The sequence below is a fragment of the Plectropomus leopardus genome, chromosome 15 (assembly GCF_026936395.1).
Source record: "Plectropomus leopardus strain MGB_pleo_1.0 chromosome 15, ASM2693639v1, whole genome shotgun sequence".
NCBI classification, from domain to species: Eukaryota; Metazoa; Chordata; class Actinopteri; order Perciformes; family Serranidae; genus Plectropomus; species Plectropomus leopardus.
Genome location: NC_142190.1, coordinates 5,598,296 through 5,622,882, shown reverse-complemented (window position 1 = coordinate 5,622,882; position 24,587 = coordinate 5,598,296). Strand labels below are relative to the sequence as shown.

Here is a 24,587-nt window from a genome sequence, read left to right as displayed (position 1 = left end):
CCTCTGCTTTTCCGTTGTGCGCTTTCTTTTAAAAACAAGAGAAAAACTATACTTATACTTAATTACCATACTTTAATTAATTTAATTATTTTCAAGAATTATTTTAATTCAGGCACTTTTTCCAGGTCCATTCTGTTTTTCTTTTTATAAATTCTATTTTATCATTTTTTATTTTTTTGTATTTTATTATATTTATTATTATTATTATAATTATTATTATTTTAAACTAATTTTCAGGTAATTTTTTTCTAATTTCTTGCACATTTTTGCATTTTCTACTTATTGCCTTCTTCTCATGGTTTTGAAAGAAATCAAGCCATTTAGCTCAGGTTTCAGAGGGTTAACAGAAATACTATACAGTGAATCTGACTGCATTAAAACAGTTAAGGTGATCACAGAGAGCAGGAGAGGACTAAACAGAGGTTTAACAGGTCGCCACCCTCTCTCCCTCCCTGCCTCAAAATACAAAAAATAGTTTTGCTGCATCAGAAATAAATAAAATGCATCATTAAAGATGAATATTTAAGTCAATAGCCAATAAATGCAGGCATTTCTATACATTCACAAGTGAATTTCATGCTTCAGAGACGCAAGCTACTTTGGCAAAAATAGACCCGTTGCATAAAGACAGCAGAGTGTGGCAAAGAGCTGTGTGTGACTCTCTAGACACAGAGCTGGCACACACACGCACACAAGCACGCGCACGCGCGCGCACGCGCGCGCACACACACACACACTGGTTCGACTGGCAACAGATTGTCTCTCACGGAAAATAACTTGTGTAAGTTCTCTATGTCACAAACTGGGTGATGTGGCAAAGTATGCATGCTGGAAACTCATTTCTGTATAGTTTTTGATGACTAGTTTCTTTAATGATCACTTTTTTAGGAATACAAACTGCTAAAATTGCATTAGTTTCCTGTCCAACTGCAGGTTCAAGATATTCAAAGTGTTCTTAAGCTAACGCAGAGATATGCACACACATAAATGCAAACCGTGTACCTGTGAAACGCCTGTCATCTTTCATTTAAAAGCGCAGAATTTTAATTAGAGACCTATCGAAGGCTCTCTCACATTCCTGCGGTCTGTAGTCATAAGCAGCTTTAGCAACGACGAGACAAGAGAGAGCCAAGGACGAACTGTATCTTGAGGTTATAGGAAAAATAACTTCTCTCTGGAGACATCACAGCTGAGAGGAAGATGAAGGACAGAGCGAGAAAGAATGTACTTTCTGTTCCTGTGTTAACGTTTCGTCTGCTGCCTTTCAACTAATCAGAGCTCTGAGCTTTTAGAAAAGTACGGAGATCACACTGAACGCTGGAGTTCAGACAGAGAGCAGAGAGGCAGAGAACAGTGATGCATTCCTGTTGAAATGTTGTTTTCTTCAAACAACGAAAGAAAATCTTATCTTTTACTACTGCTTCAATTTCAAGATGAGCGAAAATAAACAAATGAATCCTTTAGAATGACTTTTTTGTGTCCTGTATGTACCGATCAGCCTGTCGAACATCCCAAATGCTCGAGAATCCCGACCTTTCGCACTCGCTGTTATCGTAGGGTGCTACCTAGCTTTCCTATACAAGTGGGATCAATGCATTAAAATCAATATTTTGTCTTAATTAATTTAAACTTATACTTGATAGCTAGTAATGCATTGCAGATCAGTTTGGGGAGCAGGGAACACTAGCTGTTGAACATGGATGTTTGGATAATTTTAAAAAAAGTCAATTCAGAACAGGGTTAGAACTAAATATTTAAATGTAATTTAGGGACTGTTCATTATTTATGAGAGGGGGATGTCAAATAATGTTTGAAGCACTTGGGAGGGACTTTTTTGTTTTTGCTTTAGGGGAGGGGCATACAACTTAAATCAGCTGCTTTGTGTTTATTTTACTGGCATTTTCTTCTAAAAAATTGGCAGTAAAAAGAAAACATACCTTCCTGCAGGTTTGAAAGAAGTGACTTTTAAAGAAATTTTTTTTTTTTAAATCTTAATTTGTTTTAGTGATTTAAAAAAAACATACATTAAGGCATGTTTTCTTTAAAAATATCTGACTTTTTTTAAAGGAAGGCTTGTGTTCATTAAAAATCACCAAAAAATACGCCATTTATCACAGACAGAAACTGTGAAAACAGAAATTATTTGGGATTTTCACATTTCTGACTTTCAGGTTATATTTAGTTTTCCAAAACTTTTCCATCCATGGAAGACGCTATTTGCAAATTCCATGACTTTTCCAGGTTTTTCGTTACCTAAGAACCCGGCTCGAGTCTGACTCAAGATGGAGTCATGTAACTCAAGTCCATCATTTAGGGTTCACTACATTTACATGTATCAACTCGAAGGAACTGCTGCTGTGAAAAGAACCGGTCTGCCTGTCACCGCTTCAATCACACTGATAAAACTTGACTCGAGTTAAAACTTGTCTGTGCTCACATTCTTCTCTGCTGTGGCCCTGGTGCCTGTGCTGCGTCTGTCCTCCTGCTGATAACTGGCTCCGGCTGTGCACACCTTTCCTGCCGTCACTGGACCAAACATCGGACTGTGACTCCTGCAGCAGCCCCAACTCCTCCGCCGTGTGGCACCCCAACATCCCCATGGTGTAATCCGGCAGCCCGGCTGCTTTGCCCGTGTCCCAGCACGGCGCGTAGCGGGGCACCTGGGCGTCCGACTGGGGCAGCAGCTTGCGGTCACTCTGCTGGCTGTAACAAAGGAGCTTGGCCCCTCGTCTGCTGGGGCCGTTGGAGGAGACAGAGTCTTTGTTCTGGGCGTACTGGATGATGCGGTTCAGTTTCTGGCTGAGGGCCAGCTTCATGCCCTCGTAGGCACTTCGGGAGACCTTGGAACGTGACAGCTTCTGGTTGGCGATGAGGTGGCATTTCTCAAAGCAGTCTCTGTGGCCGCGCAGGGACTTTGAGTGCAACAAGGTAGCAGAGGAGACACCTGCATTCACACAGACATAAAGCAGTGAGTCAGCAGGTACAATACAACTCACGGCTGCAGCCACCCAAACAAAAAACAGTGAAATTCAAGATGCAGAGCTCGTAACCCATTAAAAAAAAATACAGAAAATAGCTGTAACAAGAATTTAAACAGTGATTTCAACAGCTAGTGAGAAATACTGTACTGACCTATTGAACCTGTCACAGCAAATAAAAGTAAACTAGTATGAAAGCAAGCTAAAACTGGCAGATTGACCCGTCGTGATCTCTCTGTGAAAGCCGCTTAGCATGCAGTGGATTAGCCAGGGGAGCGCAGAGATAGCAGGATAATGGATTAACACAGTCTCAATGCAAACACATAAAGCATATTTGGAAAATTTTACCGGGCAACGAGATGGAGGAAAGTAGACCGCAGAGCGGTCCCTGTCCACATGAAGCAGAGGGGTAATTTCAGAAAGTCTCTATTTTGTCTTTTAAAGTTCAATGCAAGACTATAGTAGTCTGGTTTTATTATTTTAACTTGTGGTTTGGTTTGCTTTCATTTCATTTTCATTTATTGGTTTCAACTCAGGTGTGCTTTTACTTTAATTGGTTTATTTGTTATTTTATTTTGTTGAATTTACTCGTGTGTAATCATCTTTTAGTGATCTATTTGTTTTATTTTTATTCTGTTTTTAACTGTATTATTTATTTTAATTCATATGTATTATTCTGTTTTAATGGTCTATTCTGAATTCTAATTTTATTGAATTTTACCATGTTTTTAGTAGTTCTAACTCATGTCTTTGTATTTATTATCGGTTTATTCATCGTTAAAATTATTTTATGATTTTTTTTATTTAGTTAGTTTTAATGAATTTGATTCTTTTTATGGTGGGTTGCTGGCTTTGTTTGTGCCTGCAGTTTCTAGACTTCAGACTAGACTAATTAAAAAAATTGTAATTTAGATACAAAACATGGAAAAAATATGGTCTAAATTAAAAAATACCCAACTCACCCTTTAAGACTTGATTTGTACGATACGATACGATACGATACGATACGATATGATGCGGTACAGTACGGTAGGATGTGATGCAATGAGATACAATATGATACGATACAACTTTATTGTCACTTTACACTGCAATTAATTTTGTGTCTTCATTCAGGTCTGCTCAAGACCAACAGGACACGCCATAAAAACACAGCAAACAGACAAAGTACCTCTACAGGGAAAAAAGTAATGCTTCATGAATCCAATCAAAACAGGTCACAGTGTAACCATTTCAGCGGGCACAATGGAAATTAACACGAAGAAAGTGGACCAAAATTAAAATAACCTGAGTAAAATGGGCCACAGCTTTGATAAACAAAGGGAAGCTGAAGGTGAATGAGAACGAGAGCAAAAAACTGTGTGTGTGGTAGAGACGGCAGATGAAACTGAAGTGAGTGTGTGCTCCACAGGCGTTTGTGTGATGGCCTTCTTCTCACTGCCTGCATTTCTCAGCAGACAGACGTACGTGATGGAGCCCGAGGTGAGGAGATTAGTCACTGATGTCCATGTTGATTTAAGAGCTCACTTGGGTAGGTTTACCACACATGTCTCTTTCGGCAGACAGATGAGCACAAGAAACCACAGGGCATTACCACCACATCTCTGTCTCTCTCTCTCTCTCTCTCTCACACACACACACACACAAGTTTAGGTTTTGGTTTCCTTTATGCATCGCTCTGAAGACTAACTGGGGTCAGTAACTGATAATCTGTGGCTGACATGATCTAAATAGCACAGCAGTCTTTAAGATTCCATGATGATATAAAATTCATCTGACAAGTAACTTGCTGAAAACAGCCAGCAGTTTTTGCAAACTGTAAATGGACTACACTTGTATAGCACCTTTGTAGTCTTCCGTCCACTCATAGCGCTTTAAAACTACATGTCACATTCACCCATTCACACACACACTGTTGGCCAAAGCTACCGTTCAAGGTGCCACCTGCTACTCAGTAACCATTCATACACACTCAGTCCGATGGCGCACCATCAGGAGCAATTTGGGGTTTAATATCATGTCAAAGGATACTTCGACATGTTGACTGGAGGACCTGGGTATCAAACTGCCAACGTTTCGATTATCAGACAACCACCTCTATCTCTAAGCCACAGCTGCCCCACTACTACTAGTCAGAAACAAAAGAGAGCAGAACTGAAATTCACTTCAACACGTTTTGAAAAAGGAACATCAGTGGCTCCTTCCTGTTTTAAGCACCTTCTTTTTTTGTAAGGACAACTGTTTTGTGATATTTCTGTCTCATGTGATTTCCCTATATGTCTTTTGAAAACTTGCCTGCAGGATAAAAGCAAATACTCCATACCCAATGTGGGACAGTCAGCATTAGTGGATCTCATATACCTCAGTACATAGGAAGGTTTTAGACCATTACACAACCTGTGTGTGCAGAGGTCTATTCTTAGCTTCTGCATATCCGTGTTGTGACCTGAGTGCCTAGAAAGACAAATCTTTACAACAGTGAAGTCTTGTGAAGGAACTGCAGTACATATAGAGTTTAATGTGTCAAAATATTGCCTACTGAATGGCCAATGAATTTCCAGATGCTTTACTAATAGCTGCAGGACATTTCTGCCAATCTAACCGCCATGTTATAATCCGATCAGTCTCAGTCTTTGGACTACCACAAAAACACACAGACTACCACTTGCCTAGCAGGAAAATCATTGGCCAACAACCAGGCCAGTGCACCACCAGCCAAAGACGCTCCGGCTAAGCAGCTTAGCACTACTGTCTTTCATGGCTGCACACACAAGCACAAGCACACACACACGCACACACAGACTATTCACTGGAGGTGAATCAACATTGTTCAGCTGCAACAGCGAGAGACATTAAGCACAACAGCGCTTACGACCAATGGGCTTGTTTTTTCCTGCTCTTTTGTAAGGAATGAGTCAAGGTTAGTCTGTCATTCAGTGAAACATCTAGCAGGGACAAAACACGGACACATGCTTCAGTCCGATGAAAAAAGCCTGGTGTTATTCAGAGTTTTCAGTTCTAATCAGTTGTTGCAGAGAGCAGATATGAATGATCATAAAATACAAAAAGCAGGAGAGCCAGAGCCTTGATCAAATCAGAAATCAAGTGGTCCAGGTTTTTTAAACCAGAAAATAAAACCCTTGATGTGAAAACAATGTTAAAACTATGCTTACAAAAGTCTGATTTATCAAGGATTATCTTTGACTGTGTTTTATTTACAAATCAAAGCTGGCGCAGGCTGTTTTATTTTGGCGCCACCGGGCAAAAATGATAAACTTTGAACATATTGTAATCTAAGTTGACAGACAGAAAATTTGACTTCTGCACCTCCTCTTGGCTGTTTTCAGGCTTTAGAAAATCTACCCCATGACGAGAGACTTTGGCCAATCACAGTTCATTTCAGAGAGAGGGTGTTTCTATCCGCTGTTCTGCAGATGCAGATGTGCATACTCGTCGTCTTTTTCGCGGCGGCCTGTAGCGCCAGTCTGCCACTGTGCTGTTCTGTATATACAGTACGATCGTGGAAAGGGTGGACAGAGTTGTCTCGCCTCTGAGCCGTATCGAGGTTTGTGTAAAACATGAAGCTGGAAAGATGTGACCATGGATGGGAAGGTGTGATTACGAATTATGTTTGTGACTAGGGCTCGGCCGATATTGGTTTTTCAGGGCCAATACTGATTTTTAGTAGTTAATTAAACCACCACTTGCAAATGCCCGTGGTCATCTTTTGGTAGAGCTGTAGGAGGGCTGTTTCTTTTGCCTTTTCCAGTTTTCCCCCTTTAAGCTTTAAGTGAAGGGTTGAATTTCAGCTGAACTGAAACCAAAAAAAAATCATGAGCTTTTGGTCACAACGTACGGAAAAATTTAGAAACTAATGGAGCAGGACCAAGACTAAGAGGAAGAATGATGCCCGTTACATTCAAATAGTAAAGTAACCAAGGGAACGCTTCCAGCATGACCGCATGATAATCCTCAGGCTGATGACATTCCCGCTGTTTGATCCAGTCCTGCTCCCTATTTTGTGGCAATGGTTTGGCCCAAATTTAACTCAGACTTCCACTCTGCAGACTTGTGGTTGCCATCATGGAAAAAGATCTCTGCCTAAAAAGTTTCAATACACACAGACAAAATACAGAGACTCTTCTGTTTAACATTCAGGTGCAGTGAACAGGCTGACACAATTTACCCTGCCTGGAGCAACCTTCTGCAAACTTGTGGTTTTTCTCTGAACAGTTTGTGTATGCTCTGAGCAAAGACACTCAAGCCTTGACACACTTGTGTGGCTGAAAGTATTGGGACATGTGGGACAGAGGTCATTGGTGCTAAGGTGTCAAACAGAGCTGCATGGCACAGCTGAGAAGAACGTGCTGTCAGCAGCTGCACGGGCCAACGGGGACACCAACCGAGAGCTCACGTGGCCGAAATACTGACCTCAAACCACCTGTTAACCACAACAGATCTTCCACAACTGCACCTACAGACAAGTGGGGATATGACGATCCATCGATCTGGATTAATAAGTCTTTTCAACAATAAACAAAGCAATTTGATCAATGCAAAGTGAAAACATCGATCCACATCTTTGGGACACGCCTTTATGTTGAATTTTTTTGTCGTCAAAAAGTGTCATGCAAATAAGAAGAAGCCAAGAGAAAGATGATGAGGATAATGCTATTTACTGTGCAATAAATCAGCTGTGTAGAAATATTTTGGAATTTCGGAGAAAATAAGGGTCAACAGACGGAGCACATGTCATATGTAAACAATGCCGTTATGAGTTAAAATACAACATAACTGCCAGGAGGGACATCTCACTCCGCTAACCTCCCTCAGCAACATGAGCTGCTCTCTGACTGAAAAAACAAGCATGCAGTCTGAATCCATCCGTGTATTTCTGTCAAGAGATGCAGTGTTGTGAGTGAGAAAAGTATAAATAATAATAATGTCAATTTCTAAGCTATGAGAAGAAGAGATGATGATTATGTGATAATCCATGTTTTATGGCTGTTGGAAGAAGTTTGACTCCAGGACTTTAAACCAGATAGCCTGGACATGTTAGGAAAAAAGATCATGGTTTCAGTTAAAATGGAACGGTTTCGTCTAAAAAACTGCACTTGACCGGCTACAATTACTAATGTTATTGATGCTATGCTTTTATCTTTAATGGCTAAAATAAAAAAAGAGGAGGAAGCCTCTTCTGTAACTGTTTGTCTCAAATGATCAAATGATATTGTTTCATTTTGATTGCAGGCCCCCAAAATCAAATCATATTGAAATTGTGATATCATGATATCCTTTCTGATCGTGGATCATATCTTCATCCAAAGAATTAATTTTACATTGTATCAGGAAGAAACAGGTGATTTACACCACTATTATTAACCACCACAGGACTCCCATACAAGCACCTACAAACTAACCGCCACTACACAGTTGTAGGAAACCACATTTGTCAAAGTGAAACACAACAAAAGTTAGACCACCTGCAGCTTCAGCGTGGAAACCGCCCAAAGATAACTGAAACCTGAGACACCGCTCACACATGAACTTATTTCCACTAACAGTTTGATTTCAGAAGCACATGCTAGGAGACAACAGCAGAGAATTCAATGAATGATGGACTATTACAAAAGCCGAATGTGACAGTAACCAAAACAGTAACAGACATCCATCAGTGATTTGCCTTGCTCATATGTGATTTGCACAATATGCACCGAAAACGTGAGGAACAGTCAAATTTGGGTGAAGGCAGTTTGGCTGGAGGACAAGACACAGGCAACAAAGACTATAACTTACATTCATAAAATATCAAATGTGTTTAAAATAATCATAATTGCATTGAGCAGCTGGAGTGGGAACCCTAACACAACACACTATATAAAAACAAAAACTGATCTCAGATGTGTTTTTTGATATTTGATATTAATCCTGTAATTACAGAGCTCTCTATTTATATACTCTCATTTAATAGTGTCTCATTGGATTTACTAAATCAGTAGAAAAGGATATTCCCAAATTAATGAAAAATTACAACAAAAGGCAAGCATTACATAATTACAGACTTAGCGTACAAGTGATTGATCTAAAAATATAATTATTATAAATCAGGCTAATCCTGTCATAAAAAACATAATTAATGTTTCCACAGTGTCAGTCATCTTTTATGGAATTTAAGCAAAACACCACAGCCACTTATAAATTAACAGCTGGGGACAAAAGGGATGTTGACAGTGTTTCAATACTGACAACACTGACAAAAAATTATATTCGGACAGTAAATTTTCAACTTGATTTATTTATTTATTCATTGAGGAAAGCCCTCCTGGTGTGCAGTATAGTGACAATTATTCTTTTTTCAAGTAGAGCGGTCGAAGAAGGTCTACCACTATATTTGTCTTTGTTGGACAATATATTGTCCCCGATATTATAATAAACAAAAATACTGTGATTTTGAGATCATTTTATGCCACTGATATAACGATAACATTTTAGCATAATAATGCAAGTAGTCTTTCAAAGACCAATGAAATTTTAAATCTTAAAAATATTTAGACATTGCAATTGAAATATGAAAACATTTTATATTAACTTTTAATAATAAAATGCTAACATTTTTTAAAACTCATAAACACCTGATAATATATACAAAAAATATGTAAAATTACTATTATTATGTTTTAATTACTATTATTATCATATGATATATCAATAACAGGCCTAGACGTAAACTTTACTTTTTAAAGTCAAATTTCAAACCTGAGCTATGAGGATATTGTGACCTATCAGTCACAAAATAGAGTAGCCATCATAAGGCCTAACGTTGCAGGACTGCAGGATCTTGTATTAAGAATTTTAGGCTGTTGCAAAGGCTCTACTAATATGAAAATTGGCAAAAAAAAAAGAGCCTCTGATATCCAGTATCAGAGGATTCAATTTACTGCAAACTGCATCTGTCCACTGCTGGTTTCAATCGACAAGCCGGTTCATTAAAACAGACTCCAGTGAGTCACACATAAAACCAGAAAGAATATATTGATTATTCATTGAGACTACACTGTCTTGCAGGGTAGATACCACGAAACCTTTTGTAAACTGATACTGTAACAGAGATGCATGGCTACTTTTGCTGTGGGTGCACAATGTACATCACTACAATGTGGCAGAAGATAATTGTCTTTGTAGAAGTAGCTCTTGACATTGGTATCACAGTTGGTGGTTTAGAATATGTGAATAAGTTCGTTTAGAGCTTCACAAACCTGTGGTGAAAGAGACAATTATTTCAGTTGTACACATGAAAGAATCAACCCCATGAGACCGTTTATTTATACTTTCAGGTCCATTTAAGACAATAAACTGCGAAAAAGGGGCTATTTATTCAAACAGAATGATGGATTCACATGGAAAGCAGCCAATTTAACGCAGAGCGTTATCGTGCCAAATTAGAGGGCTCGGTAAGGTGGACCATGCAGTAGGTTCAGCAAATCTCTGGACCCCCACTGAATTCAAACATACATCCACCACAGGCAGAAACATAATTAGGCCTCTCTCCATCCAAGGGTGAAGAGTTCACCCACAATGAACGAGCTGTTTATAGAGCTACAATAGCCCCTGTAGAGCTGCAACCATTATCAGCACCGACTGCATCGTTCCAGCCGCTCGCTGTTGGAATTTTCTGTTTTTCTGACTCTAAACCCAGCTGGATGCTCTACCAGCCTCAGCACAAATTCCCTCTGTATTATGTAAGCAGATAAAGGAATGAAGGTGCTGGGCTTTAGCTGAAACCTGGCAGCTCAGCAGACATCTTGTCTGACAAGGAGCCAGAAAAGACCAAAAGACTGTGTGTGTGTGTGTGTAAGAGAGAGGTCTGAGGTTACAATGCTCACTTACTCTCCTCTCTAGTGTCAGATCTCTCAGGTGTTTACACTGCGCAGCTTGTCACATACAATAAGGCCTGTTCCAAAAACCCTGCCTGCTTTAAATTATGCTGCACTGAGCAATCAGATCCAAACAGTAAAGTCTTCTGAATATGATACTGTTATTGAAAATGTGTCAGCAGGAAAGACAGTGGTGGGAGCACCAAAGGTACAACACGTGGCAACTGTAAAAGCACACATCGAAGACTTCCTTGGGGCAGTCGGCCTTTTCCATTAAAGGCTCTAAAATGTGGAACACGCTAACCACCAAAATAAAATTAACACAAGATATTAAGATTTTTAATAAGTGTTGACAGTTGGCTTAAGCAAAATCAGAGATGTGAGCATTTTGTGTTGTAACAGTATGTAATATTGATATTTGTGTCTTTTTTATTTTTAATTTAACATCAGTTAGTACAGCCTGTTTGTAAAAGGTGCAAGTTGTACTATGTTAACTCGCATTGTCCCTATCAAATAAACTATATAAATCAAATAAATAAATACCAAATTTGGCAATTTTGGCGATTCTTATACTTAAAGAACTATTTTACTGATATGAGAGAGAGGGGCGGGTGAGTTCTGATCGGCTGTGTACTCTGAGTCTGTGGCAGCGACATGGTTGGTGGGTAATACGAAAATGTGGAAGTACAGCCTGTAGTTTGAGAGCAGCCCCAAGAACCAGCTAAACATCATCAAATTACATAAATCCACTGTGTGTATTAATTGATGAGGATTTCCCTGCCCACTGTAGTGAGTGAGGGGAATCAGCCACTCACAGACAGACTGAAGGGGAGCTGATCATTAGGTTAAAAACACAAACAGGCCTACAGTGGGATGTTTCTGTCATTTTAAACAGCTGTCTGTGCAGATTACACTTCACTTAACGTGACAGAAATAGAATCGGCCCAGATATAATCAGGCTCAACTTTTGAAGAGCAGCAACTCTCACTGCATGTCATGTGATGAGGAACATCCAATCACAGCTGACAAAAGTCTTTCCTTTTTTTCCACAAATATCATCCTATGATAAATGATTATATGAGGTTAATCATTTTAGTGCATGGCTACCCAAAGCTTTACAACTGTCCCACTAATAAAATAACAGCTTTGTTACCCAAACCGCAAGTTCGGAGTTGACCCTCTTCCAGATGTTTTTCTAAGTGTATATAAGGCCTTATTTATATACACTTAGAAAAACATCTGGAAGAGGGTCAACTCCGAACTTGCGGTTTGGGTAACAAGGCTGTGATGCTGAGTTGATTCTGATCACTTACCAACGACAGCAGAAAACTCCCCCTCCGCACCCTTAAAATTTGGCACAAGAGAAGCAGGCAGCTAAAGCCCAAATATGACTTTTCCACATCAGGTACAGTATGTGTGATTGCAAACTAACTTCCTACTGTCAGCTGAATGACACATCTGACAATCAATTAAAAATGTAACACATAAACGGTGCACATTCTGATTAGAAGATGTTTTTCAGCTATACAAGTTCGAAACTGCTTCTGTTCCTGCATCCGTGGCTGGGTGGGAAGTCTGACTTTCTTGGCAACTATCTTTTAATCTTTTTTTATCACAAGAAGGGATTTGGTGTCAGGTTACTCTGAGCAGTCAGGAAAGAAGCAATGATTATGAAAATTCCTGTTAAATATGGGAAATCATTTATCGTAAAACAGTGACATCACGCCCACAGAGGATTATCAGTAACTGGAGACTGGTTGAACAGGCTTTCGGCGTGGCAGTAGCTCTCTAGTTTTCCGCTGTACAGTGTTGATGCTCAAGGCTGCGTGACCATGTGTAGTACAGCACTCAGAAGGTGCAGAAAGCAAAAAGCAAAGGAAGGTCTAGAAGTAAGAAATGCCCAGTTAGGCAAAGGTTGAGCAATACATAAATAGACACAATTTCTATTCAGTACTTTCTGATAGAACCAGCACACACAGGCCAAAGCAGTTTCCTCAGGAAACAACTACTTGGAGCTACAACAAAGACTGCACTTCCTGAGCAGTCATCCCGCGCTGAACTGTGCGAACGCTTTTGCCACAAACAGCCTTGACATGTACGTTTGCACCTGGTGGTACTGGGGGCTGGAGGCTCGCTGACAAACAGCTCTGCACCCTGTGCCTCTTTGTAATCTAATGCAATCAAAAGAAGACAAATAGTTTCATTATTAATGGGTCTTCTTTGTGTTTAAGTTGATGTAAAGTACTGCATAATGTCAAATGTGACCCCTTATTCTGCTGGCAGCAGACAAGTCTGAACACCTCCATGTCAAACAAGTCTCCGAGCAGAGCTCAGGGAGGCTGTGTGTGGAAATTAATACTTTAGTGTAAGCAGTTATCTCATAAACGGCCTGCTCTCTGCTGTGACAAAGCTGTACCTTTAGAGTAGTAGCAGTAGACAGTTGTTGGTGAGCATCACTGCACCAACAATGTGTTCAAAATCATATAAAAAAGACTTTAAAATGGGACACTCCACTAATGACAGTTGTAAAGAGTAGTTTTTTGTTTTTTGTGACCATGAAGGAAGCAAAGTTTGAAAAATATCCCATAAACTGGGCATACAATGTACGATTTCAGACTGTTTCGTTCTTTTTTTTCCCTTTAATCTTTCAATCTTAATCTTGATCATTTTTTCCTTTATTTGACAGGACAGTGTGAGTGTGAAAGGGGAAAAAGAAGGGAAGCAAAGGGCAACAGGCTAGAAGTGAACCCACGGCCGCTGCCGCAAGGACATTTTGTGTACTGGGCGCCCGCTCTATGCACTAACCTACCGGGCGTCCCTGAGACCATTTCTGACACAACTCATTTTAGAGTGGGAACAAATTTGAGTGTTGCAAAGCGGTTTGCCAAATGTGTACAGGGCAGGTTTAGCTGCTGTTGGGCGTTTGGATGAATTTCTGAAAAGTAAGGGACGCAAATTCACACTGCGCAGCATGAATACGCATCTGCATGAGTTGAAATGTTTATATATTGAAATTCACCAGCATCACCTTGAATGAGAAATGGAGGACAAATTTATTGTGGCCCTCTGTTGGCATTCAGAGCTCCACAACTCAACATCAGTGCTATACAGGAAAAAAACACAACACGTCAATCCTGCTGGTTAAGTAGCTGAAGTAACTGCGTTCACCTGGGTGTTGTGTTCCCATCAATGCCAACTGGATGAGAAGTTATCAAGTTGCACTATGGTTAACATCACAGACCAAGAGTTTTTTCTTTTTTTTTAGGGTTTGTCCTGTATTAAGGATAAAGAAATATTATATTCTAGACATTCTTTAGGGAGATGACTCTTTCCAAAACCATTGTACGAAATTCACTTACTAATTTAATTCAAACTCAAACAAAGTTCATTTGGAGGGTATTAAAAACACAGGGCCTTCATGTATAACACAATTGTGATTTGCACATCCCAATACACTCTGGTTATATTCTTTTTTAAATAACACGCCATCCTACTTTTATTGCTTCTGCTAAATATTCATAACCAGAATACTGCACGAAGGCAATGAATATTTAGTAGCAGCAATTCACCCTTGAGATAGCATGATATGGTTTAGAACAGAAAGGCGCTGGGAGGGTGTGTTTGTGTGAGTAACAGGAGATAAAGACCATTTCTGTCTCCTTCATACACACTCTGTCTGCATGTTTGGACTTTTTGTTCTTTCTCATTTAACGAAGGATGGCACGGGATGAATGGGTGCAGTGGCTATTAAGTCTACATGAGCGGTCAGCGGGCACACGGCTCGGCCTTCCAATCAGCCGTGCCTGAAATGGCCACATGCAGCCTGGCAAGCTCCCCGCCTACCAATGAAACGCTCAGCTGCATCAGAAACACGTGCTTGTCTGCAAACACCCCCCCTCTTCTCCCCCAGACCCAATAGTTACATAACAGCCACTTCACTGCCACACACAGGCAACGTCTAAACCTGTACCCCCAAGAGCACGCAATGGTAGTGATACGGTTCGAGAAGTCCCGTCTGACTCAACCTGTACGTCGGCTTACGTAAACGCTCCACTGGACAACTTCCTTCTACCTGAGCATAGCATCCCGGCTGAAACGCATAACGGAGAACTGAGCCAGACAAGCGAAACCTTTCCCCTGCATTTTTGAAATGTCCAAATTCAAATAAGTTGGGTCTTGTTTGTGAAGCCATTCAGTGATTCATGTGTCCGAATAGAATTCTAGTAAGCAACAAAAGGAAAAATCTGAAGGTGACCCTGAAATGTGTACAGTTTTTGAAACATGCAACAGTATGCACTAGGGCTGCACCCAAATACTCGACAATTCAGATATTCATTCTCTGGGTATGTATTTGTTTTCTGATTTTGGGATTAGGGTTTTATTTTTTCAAGTCATAAATTTGTTGGACCTAGTATACAGTTTCTGCACTTTCGTTTTACAATGCTTAGTCAGGCCTTTTCTTGAATTCGGAGACTACTCCTATGAGCCTTCAGTGTTTACCACAGAATCCAGTACAGTAGTCTGATCCCAGTTTGCCCTGAATTCCCATTTGGTTGGCAAACTTTCAGTTGCTGCTGTTACGCAGGATAGTCGCAGGACTGCCAGTCAGCTCAACATCTGCAAAAACGATCCCAACAAACTCACACCGACAGCAAGAGCGCTGGACTCAGTCAATAAACCTGTTAATAACCGTTACATAATGTTGGCTGTGTGAGGCCAACAGTTTGCCCTGTCACTGTGTGTGTGCTGGCAGTAGTAATGTCTGTCCACACTGAATCCATTGAATATACAGTTCTGTAATGTTGAGTGCTCATGTAATTAAACTATGTAGGTTATCAGCTGTGTGTCCCAGTTCATCAGCTTACTGAGCGAATAATCTTCTTGCTGTCTCTCTGTCTTTCATAGGCTATTTTTTAAAACATAAAACACACATATTAAATTTTGATTCTTACTGGAAATGACATACAATATAACAAACAGCAAGTAGGTTGTTACAGGAAACTTTCAGTTCCGGTTTGCAGGTTTGCGCTTTGGGTTCAGGTCATTGATTAATGCATATGTGTATGGGTTTGACTCTCATAGCAGGCCAGGTTGGGTCGGGTTTTAAAAAAATGTTACCCATGCATCACTAGCAGGCGGACTTTAACCAACCAGCACAGGTTACACACTCCTACAGCAGTAGTCTCCAGCGACAGAGAGGAGGAGAGACCTCTGGTGCACTAGCTTGTCTCATTAAAAACACAAAACAAAGAGTTACAGAGTAGTGCAAAGAGGTGCTGACAGTAGCAATATGCTGCATGCAGCTCTACAAAAAATATGACCTTACCTATTTTAAATATTAGGATTCAAATAATGGCTGTTGATTACTACTGAAGCTCTGGAGCCCCCAAAATGGTAATCTGAGCAGCGGGAGCAAACAAGTACAACTAAGTAGTACTACATGCTACATATCACAACGATCAGTTGTCCACTGGGGCTGTTTGTTTTTAACAAGTACAAAATCTTATAATATCAGTTATAATTAGGCTTCTGACGTTACTGTACAAGCCAACAAACCCAGGCTGCACCCTTCTACTATATTTAGATTGTTATCCTGCAGAATGAGAATTAATGAGCTTCCAAGCACTCACTAACACAACTTTAAGTTAAGTATTATTCTTACAACGCTTGTATGAGACTGAAGACTCTATTACAGCACAGAAAGAGTAGAGTGATTAATCAATACCCCCACACTCAGTTCCATTATACCATAAGAGAGTAAACCCATAAATCTTTTATGCATATGCATTTTCTCCCCCTGTCAACAGAATGATATACCATCCTAGAGTCAGCTATATTACACCATTTTACAAGACATACACAATCAAACTGTGCAGACGTAAGCACACACGCTTCCTGCAGAACAGAGGATCTATGAGACGAGAGCCGAATGAGAGCCATCTCTAATCCCTTCCGATTTCTCATTCTTCTTCAAATAGGCCACTCATTAATTAAGAGATGAAAAAACTTCAAACACATGCTCTTGAGTTGGAGTGGCACATCAAACGGGAGAATCACAGTGGCCTGCTTCAGAGAGAGCTTTGGTCCGACAGGCCCATTACCCTGCACATATGTCTCATACATTGTTCCTGGAGAGGATAAAAGAAGCATTTGTGAAGGGCAATCATACGAGACGTCAATAAATCTGAAAGGTTCTGAGGCTGCATTGCAGCTCTTGGCTCACGGGCCTATTCGCTATGATGGGAACTGGTGATCAAAAAGATTCTGGATGTTTCTGCAAAAGACATTTATTGTGTGATACAAATGTTGGAGAGTCTTGGCAGCTAAAACTATTACTGATCTGACTCCCATCAGACAGACATCATGAAATGTATGTGTGATCAGGAGTGTAAAAGTCAAAAGGCCACTCTGTGGTTAAAAATAAAACGAAGCAGAGATGGAATATGATATAATAAGTATATTTTCTTGAGTGTATAATCACCAGGACAAAAATGACTGTTTTGTTATCATTACCTTAGAATGAGCAGTTCATACTTATATAGGGCGCGAATCATGGATTTACAGAGATCAAATGTTGCATCTTCTTTCTACAGTAGCCTCGAACTGTCAAACCAAACACTGGCTCCAGCTTTCATGTCAGCAACCATAAAGAGAAGACCAACTGCAACGAGCAGCATCGGAGTTACACTGTTTGTACATGAAAGTGCTTTATTCACTGTTTCTAGTGGTTTAAATCATCAAATCTATTAATTTTGGAAAGGAAGCGACCTTCATGGATAATTTGGCTTCTGGTGACGACACTAAATTCCCCTAAATTTTGCACACTTTACCTCTAAGGATCAACACATATTCTAACTTACAAGTGTCTTTGAAACATTAGTTTGCACAAATATATTAGCTCTATGTGAAGAGCTCTATTTTCCCTCAACATCTGTTTGTTTGCTTTTCACTCAAGTGAGCAAACACGCCCCCAGTCCCGTTTCTTACCTTCGATGCTGAGTTCAAAGCAGACATGGCAGAACGACATGGTCCCCGTTTCTGTCTCTAGCTTGCAGACACTGCAGATATTGTCATCATTCAGATCGATGTTCACAAACTGCTCCTCCTCGTTCATTGTGCTTCTGGGGGAAAACAACCCGAGAAAATGAGAACATGGATGAAGCCTGCACAACCACCATGCTCTCTTTTTGCTAATTAGGTCATATTTTCAAATAAACTTATTAAAAATTCATTTTTGGTAGTGTCAGTGGGGGAATATTTTTTTGGTTCACACTATTTTGGTACAGAATACAGTAAAAGAGGCAATGTCCTTTTTTACCATGTTTTCAGTCAGAGATATTATCAATAAATTATTACAGAAGCTGATAAAGAAATTGGTAGAGTTAATTGCTGACACAGCAGACGGAGCAGGACAGTCTCTCTATAATTACAACATGCTTTTAAATCCTATGATATTAAGCACAGTCTGAGTCAATATCAGTCCAAACATTTGCAGATATCTAGGGCTGAGTATCGTTTACAAAATTACAATTCAAAGACCAGTAACCCTTAAGTGATACCAATCCAAAACACCACTTCATTTGATGCCCTTTGTTTTCTGTCTACTTCAGTTGATAATCACGTGAATGGGAGCATTCAGTTGTGTACAATGCAACAGTAGATTTGAACATTTTGTGGCATCTTGGCATGCTGAACTGCTGTCAAATACACCGTGCTCGACAGACTGTATGACTAATTTTTAAGGTGGTGTATGTTATGAAGAAATAAACTTTCTGACTGCTTGCTTTTTTTTTATTAGCAGCATTTACCCATGCTTTTACTTTTAATATTTAAGTACATACAATATCATAAAATTACTTCTGATACTTAACTGAAAGTACGGTAAATATCAGAAACTTTTACCCAAGTAGTATTTTAACTGACGACTTTAACTTCTATCAAAGTCATTTTCTGGTAAGATATTTGTACTTTGTACCTGAATAATATTTTAAAAAGAAGGGGGATTTTTAAAAAACTATCCCAAAAAAATAGTCCAGAGGACTATATTTATGATTATAATAATTTCATATATAAAATGTAATAAAATATATTTATATCTTTTCTTTTAGGTCTTGGAGATTTTTTATAGTTATTTTCATTTTTTTTTTCAAATTCTTGGGTAGTGTCTTGTTAAGTTGCTTGTTGCCTTTGCCCTTGTTTTTGAAAGAAATCAAACTAATTTGCTCAGGTTTTAAAGGGTTAAGTATGGCTTTTAGACACTTCATCCACCACTGCTACTTTACTTTAGTCCTCAGGACGTGCTTTGTCTTCACTCCTCTAACTTGGTACTGCTTCTGCTGCACAGCAATTTCCTTCAGGATAAATAAAGTTATATCTTGTCCTACTTTATCAATCATACTAAAAAATATATTCAATGGTACTGATGCCCTTTGGGGATATTAATTCCACCATAACAACTTTGGGCAATGCTTTTCCACAAAATGAAAAGCAAAACTATCATTCATGTGATGTAATTCATGTGAAGAAAGACGTTTTTTTATGTACGACTAGGTTTCAAAAACAAAAACACCCTGACACTCTATCTTGTGACATGCTGCACATAATAATGTTACGGATGCTGCAGGTCATGAGTGCGGGTTATAACACTTCTGAGTCATATCGAGAGCTCTGTTTTCGAGAACAGGAAAGAGTCAGAGGCAGCAAAACGAAACAACAACATTTGACAGTTCCAGTCTTATTGCTAAGTTCACAGACATTGACACTCCCTGCTCCTTCTGTACACATAAAATATAAAATATTTCTCAGCTTTGTTTTTTTTATGTTACGTATCCAAAATATTTTGAACAGATCTTGAATCTCACCTATTTGAATCCTCTAACTCGGTTTACTCTTTTAACCTCAGGGATATTACTTGTTACAATGATAATCCAGACAATAGTGCTCTGGAGTATCTCATTAATGTTGTTATCCTAAAAGCCATATTATTTTATTCAGTAAAAGAAGCTCCCTACATGTTTATCTTTCCTCCTAGAATTGAAAGTTAATCTCAGATCACTCAGCTTACTACAAAACTAAAAACTTTTACTGATACTTTCACCTTCACTGTTGATTGAGGCCACTTTTAATCAAGTGTGGTTGTGTGCTGCTATAATGCCATATGTGCCTGTTTATGTATTTTTGTGTTTTGTGATGCCATCTGCAGACCAAATTTCCCCCTGAGGAACAATAAAAGCTCTGAACTGAACCATACTTTAAAATGCTTTTACTCCTGTTTATCTTTCCTTTTATACATATTTTTATTTATTTTCTATGTGGTTATTTATTGTCTGTTTACTTCATTTACTGTATATTCCTCATGCATATGTATTTCTCTCAGTTAGACCAGGCATATCAACAGCCATGGCCCTTGGACAGATTTTAAACAGCCCATGGCTTGTCTTACAGAATATACAATATGTGTCCCGCCACACAAAATGCGTTAATCAAGCAAGATCACTCCGCATTTTTACTTTTTTTCCCCCAACTCATGGCAGGACTATCATACAGTTGTAGACATGCACCAAGAAGGATCTAGTGTGTTTTTATAATGCAACGATAAACAAGCAAACAAATTAAGAACGAAAGAAGTGTAACAGCATCGACAGTGAGGGCCAATGAAAAGTTAAATACATTTACACTGGAATATGAGAAGTTGCATTTATCTAATCTGTATGTAATCATTGTTTTAGTGACCCACATAGTGTAAGAAGCAACTACATTTTTACACTAATCTAATCTAATCTAATCTGGCCCCCATTCAAACAAGTTTGGACATACCCGAGTTTGACTGTTGTTTGTTACCTGTGCTATTTCATTTACCAATGTTTTGTATATGTTCAGCTCGTCAATAAATAAGGATAAAAAGAAAAAGAGCTGACAGTTATTTAACCTGTTGAAACCTGGAGCGACATCACTTCCTTTGTGCTGCCTTCAGACAACTTTCACAAGTAACCTTTGAACCCTGAACACATTGGTGCGATTTCTTTCAAAAACATGGGAAAAAAGGCAATGAGCATCTTGGTAAGAAATATTTCACACATTGCAAGAAATTAGTAGACTTAAATTATTTTTTTTAAAAGCAAGGGAAAAATGTCTAGGGTAAAGGAAAAAAGCTAGGGAAAAAAAAAAATATATATATATATATATATATATATATATATATATATATATATATATATATATAATTTTTATCATTGTTAATTGTTTTCTTCAGTGTTTTTGAAAGAAATTAAGCCATTTTTCACAGGTTCCAAAGAGTTAAAAGCAAAAATTTTAAGGTCATCTAAGTTCATTGACTTGTATTAGAGAAACACATTGATTATAAGTTGAGCCAACTAAAAAAAACTTTTGATCAACGAGATATTTGAGCTATGTTATGTGGACTTAAATCATTTATTTAAAAGCAAAATATTTTATATTATCTAATTTGTAATAGTTAAATTATACATTTAAGTTTAATTTATTTAAATAGACTATATTTGGGCCATTTCCTCTGTTGCTTATTGCCTTCTTTCACTGTTTTAGGGAGAAATAAAGCCAATGTACTCAGGTTACGAAAAGTTAACTGTAATAAGGGTTTTATTATCCGTATTTACGAGCCCTAAAACAGAGTAATAATGTCCAGATTTCGTTAGCAATTGATAAGAGGACACTTCAACAGTGTTTATAAAGAGCAGCTAGTTAAAGCTAAAAACAGCTTTCAGAAATCATTTGAACTTTTCACTTAGTTAAAATTCACACACACAATAAACATCCACAAAATCGTATTTTTTCCTTGTCAACAGTTTAAATGTCTTAATATCTGAGAAACAGTAGTTCGGCTACAAATAAACTTAAGTACCCCGATTGTTTACACACATACCGTTAAACAAACGCCTGCTAACAAGAAGTTAAGCTAGCAGTAGCACCCTGGCATCCTCCGACTAACGTCTGATTCGTGACCGTTATTTCGCGTTGTTCAACAGCGAGGTAGACGACAAACTGAAGCCGCCGCCGGTATTTTTGGGACACCACTTTTTGAGAAACTCACCTTTACGTGAAAGAGTGTCTCCGGACAGGTATTCCTTTATGTGTGGACCCCTCGGTTCTCCTTTGCCTCAGCGGTGAGGACACAAACATCAGCGCGTCACGGCAAATCCTCAGCAGCTACAGGAACCTCTCTCCCCTCTCAGCGGAGCGAACCACTAGTTTACCCGAGGGGTGACAACAATCACAAATACTTTGATTATTGTCATTCTGCCCTTATTTACAACACAAACTACACATTTTAGTTCTTATAAAAAACAAACAAACATATAACTCCTCTATTAAAATAGATAACTTTCATTTACTTTTATTAAATAAGCCGTCGTTAACAGCAGCAGCCGTTAACACACCCCTACAGTTAAGTCAAGTTAAGGCGTCCTGGCGTCATCAAAACATTCCCACATAAGAAAAGAGGAATTTGGGGATTTGGTGTAATTATACACAGCAATAAATACAAAACAGTAATATTAAAACAGCTTCACCTTGTTAAATACATTAATTAAGGACATTTACCTGTATTTACGACGACTTTTCCATCATCATCAAGATATTCGGTTTTTATTCTCCTTCACATGAAGTCACACGTGGGGAATTCCCGCGAAAGACGGATAGGAAAAGCCATAAATAGCTTAATAGCAGTTACTGTTCAACTTATTTGGCGAACTGTATGTTCAGCTTTTATTTTTCTTTTCTTATTTTAACCAGTCGTGGAGTGTATTTCTAGTTGGATGAATGGATGAATGGATCAATATGCACAGGACCAGGGGTCATAAGTGGCAGGGGCTCCCTTGGTCTTCACTTGCAAAATGTCACTCAAATAAACATGTACTGATCCAACAGGCTCAAAATGACCACAAGAAACTGAAAATGACAACAATAATATGCAAAACAGCTGCAGAGACACAGGAACTCACAGCATCTAGGCTGCTAAAAGGGGAAAAGGCCATACATAGACACAAACGATCTAAAAAAGACTACAAAGAGACTCAAAACCAACTCAAGGACACTAAAAATGTCTACAAAGTGAAAAAAACCGCCTAAACAGAGATGCAAAACAATAACAAAGAGATTCAAAATGGCTACAAAGAGTCTCAAACTGAACACAAAGACATAACATGACTAGAAAGGGACACCAACAGTCCACAAGAAACAGAAAATTGATATAAAAAGATGCAAAACAGCTCCAGAGACACAGACACTTACAACAACTACTGAGAAGGGAAAAACAACAGCAAAGAGACACAAATTTACTATAAGAAATACCCAGAACAACTACAAGGGGACAATAAAGTCCACGAAGACACACTAAATTACGTTACAGAGATGCAATACAACTACAAAGAGGCTCAAAATGACCACAGAGAGACACTAATTAACAGCAGACATGCAAAACAGCTGCAGAGAGACTCTAACAACTACAAAAAGGGGCAAATCAACCACAGAGACACAAAATAAAAACAAAAAAAACATACTATGACAACAATAAGACATAAAAAAACACAAAGAGACACAAAAAAGACAACAAAGAGACAAAAATTGACAACAAAGAAATGCAAAACAGTTGTAGGGACTCAACAAATACGAAATGGACAAAACAACCATAGGAGGACACAGATTGACTACAAAGTGATGCAAAATAACCACAAATAAACACAAAGGTACAAAAAAGGGGCAATTTTAAAATGACTAAATGACAATAAGACTTAGATTCAGAGCCACAAAAGTACACCATTGGGTATGCAGCCTTGTCAGAGGTTGTCATCCATCCACTGATAATTTATTCTGTCCACATGACGCCACATAAAAAATGGCTCCCATTTAGTTATTTTCCAAATGTTATTTTCATCTGGCTGTTAATTTGGATTTTTTTGCATCATAAATAACAAAATGACCTTTTCTAATATTGGTGAAGGAGCAGTCTAATTAGGCCATGAATAAAATCTGCAAGGAAATGCCTCTGCATAATAATGAGCTGTGCTGATATCACATACAGTCCATTCAGGTTATCATTAAAACGACATGCATTTCTTTCAGCTACTGTGTAACTTCTGCACCGCCCTGGGGAGCTGTCATTTAAACTGTGCAGCCATAGCTGCTGTAATGGCGGGCTGTGTCAGTGGTATTTTATTCAGATTGCAGTTTAACTGTCCAGTTTATCCGGTGTGTGTCGTGAGCTGTTGTTTTTTAAAATGATCTAGCAGATGGTAATGTCACATAAGGTCACTCTGCATCTTAATGCATGCTAGACTTTCAGCATTATGCAATCAACACGGCACACCTCTCCCATGACAACCAAGAGCAGCAGCTCCTCTGAATGATTTTTACCTCATTAAAATATTTTCTTCAGGACAACCGCCAATAATAAACTCCTGCTGTAATTTTGTAAAAAGCAAAACATGAAAATCATCATAATTAAAAACAGCTTATTTAAATTTTTTTTTTTTTTTTTTTTTTAAAAAAGTACATTAAGAGGTAATCGTAATGCTGTGTACTGTGTTGGAACTTGACTCAGTTATGATCCTCACACAAACTTACAAAGAGTTTGCTCCATCTGCTGGCAAAAAAGCAGCAGTACAACTACAACCAAAACATTCCTTGTCCTTATTAAAGTGCATGAAAGTTAAGCCCCAGTTCAATGATGACAGACCTACAATAAACCTGGTTATATAGA

General features: G+C 38.7%; 1 protein-coding gene across 2 annotated transcripts in view; it reads right to left on the bottom strand.

The window, feature by feature from the left end:
- The window catches only part of c15h21orf91 (chromosome 15 C21orf91 homolog), a 28,669-nt gene extending 6,622 nt beyond the window's left edge, over positions 1–22,047 (bottom strand). The window contains exons 1-3 of one of the 2 annotated variants that reach the window (XM_088088517.1): positions 21,921–22,047; positions 17,840–17,973; positions 2,438–2,944 (exon numbers count right to left, since the gene is read on the bottom strand). In XM_088088517.1, coding sequence (XP_087944643.1) covers positions 2,438–2,944; positions 17,840–17,966 — 634 coding nt within the window. In that variant the 5' untranslated portion in view covers positions 17,967–17,973; positions 21,921–22,047. The remainder of the gene's footprint in view (positions 1–2,437; positions 2,945–17,839; positions 17,974–21,920) is intronic. The other variant, XM_088088518.1, reaches the window with a different exon arrangement.
- Between the last annotated feature and the right edge of the window lie 2,540 nt (positions 22,048–24,587).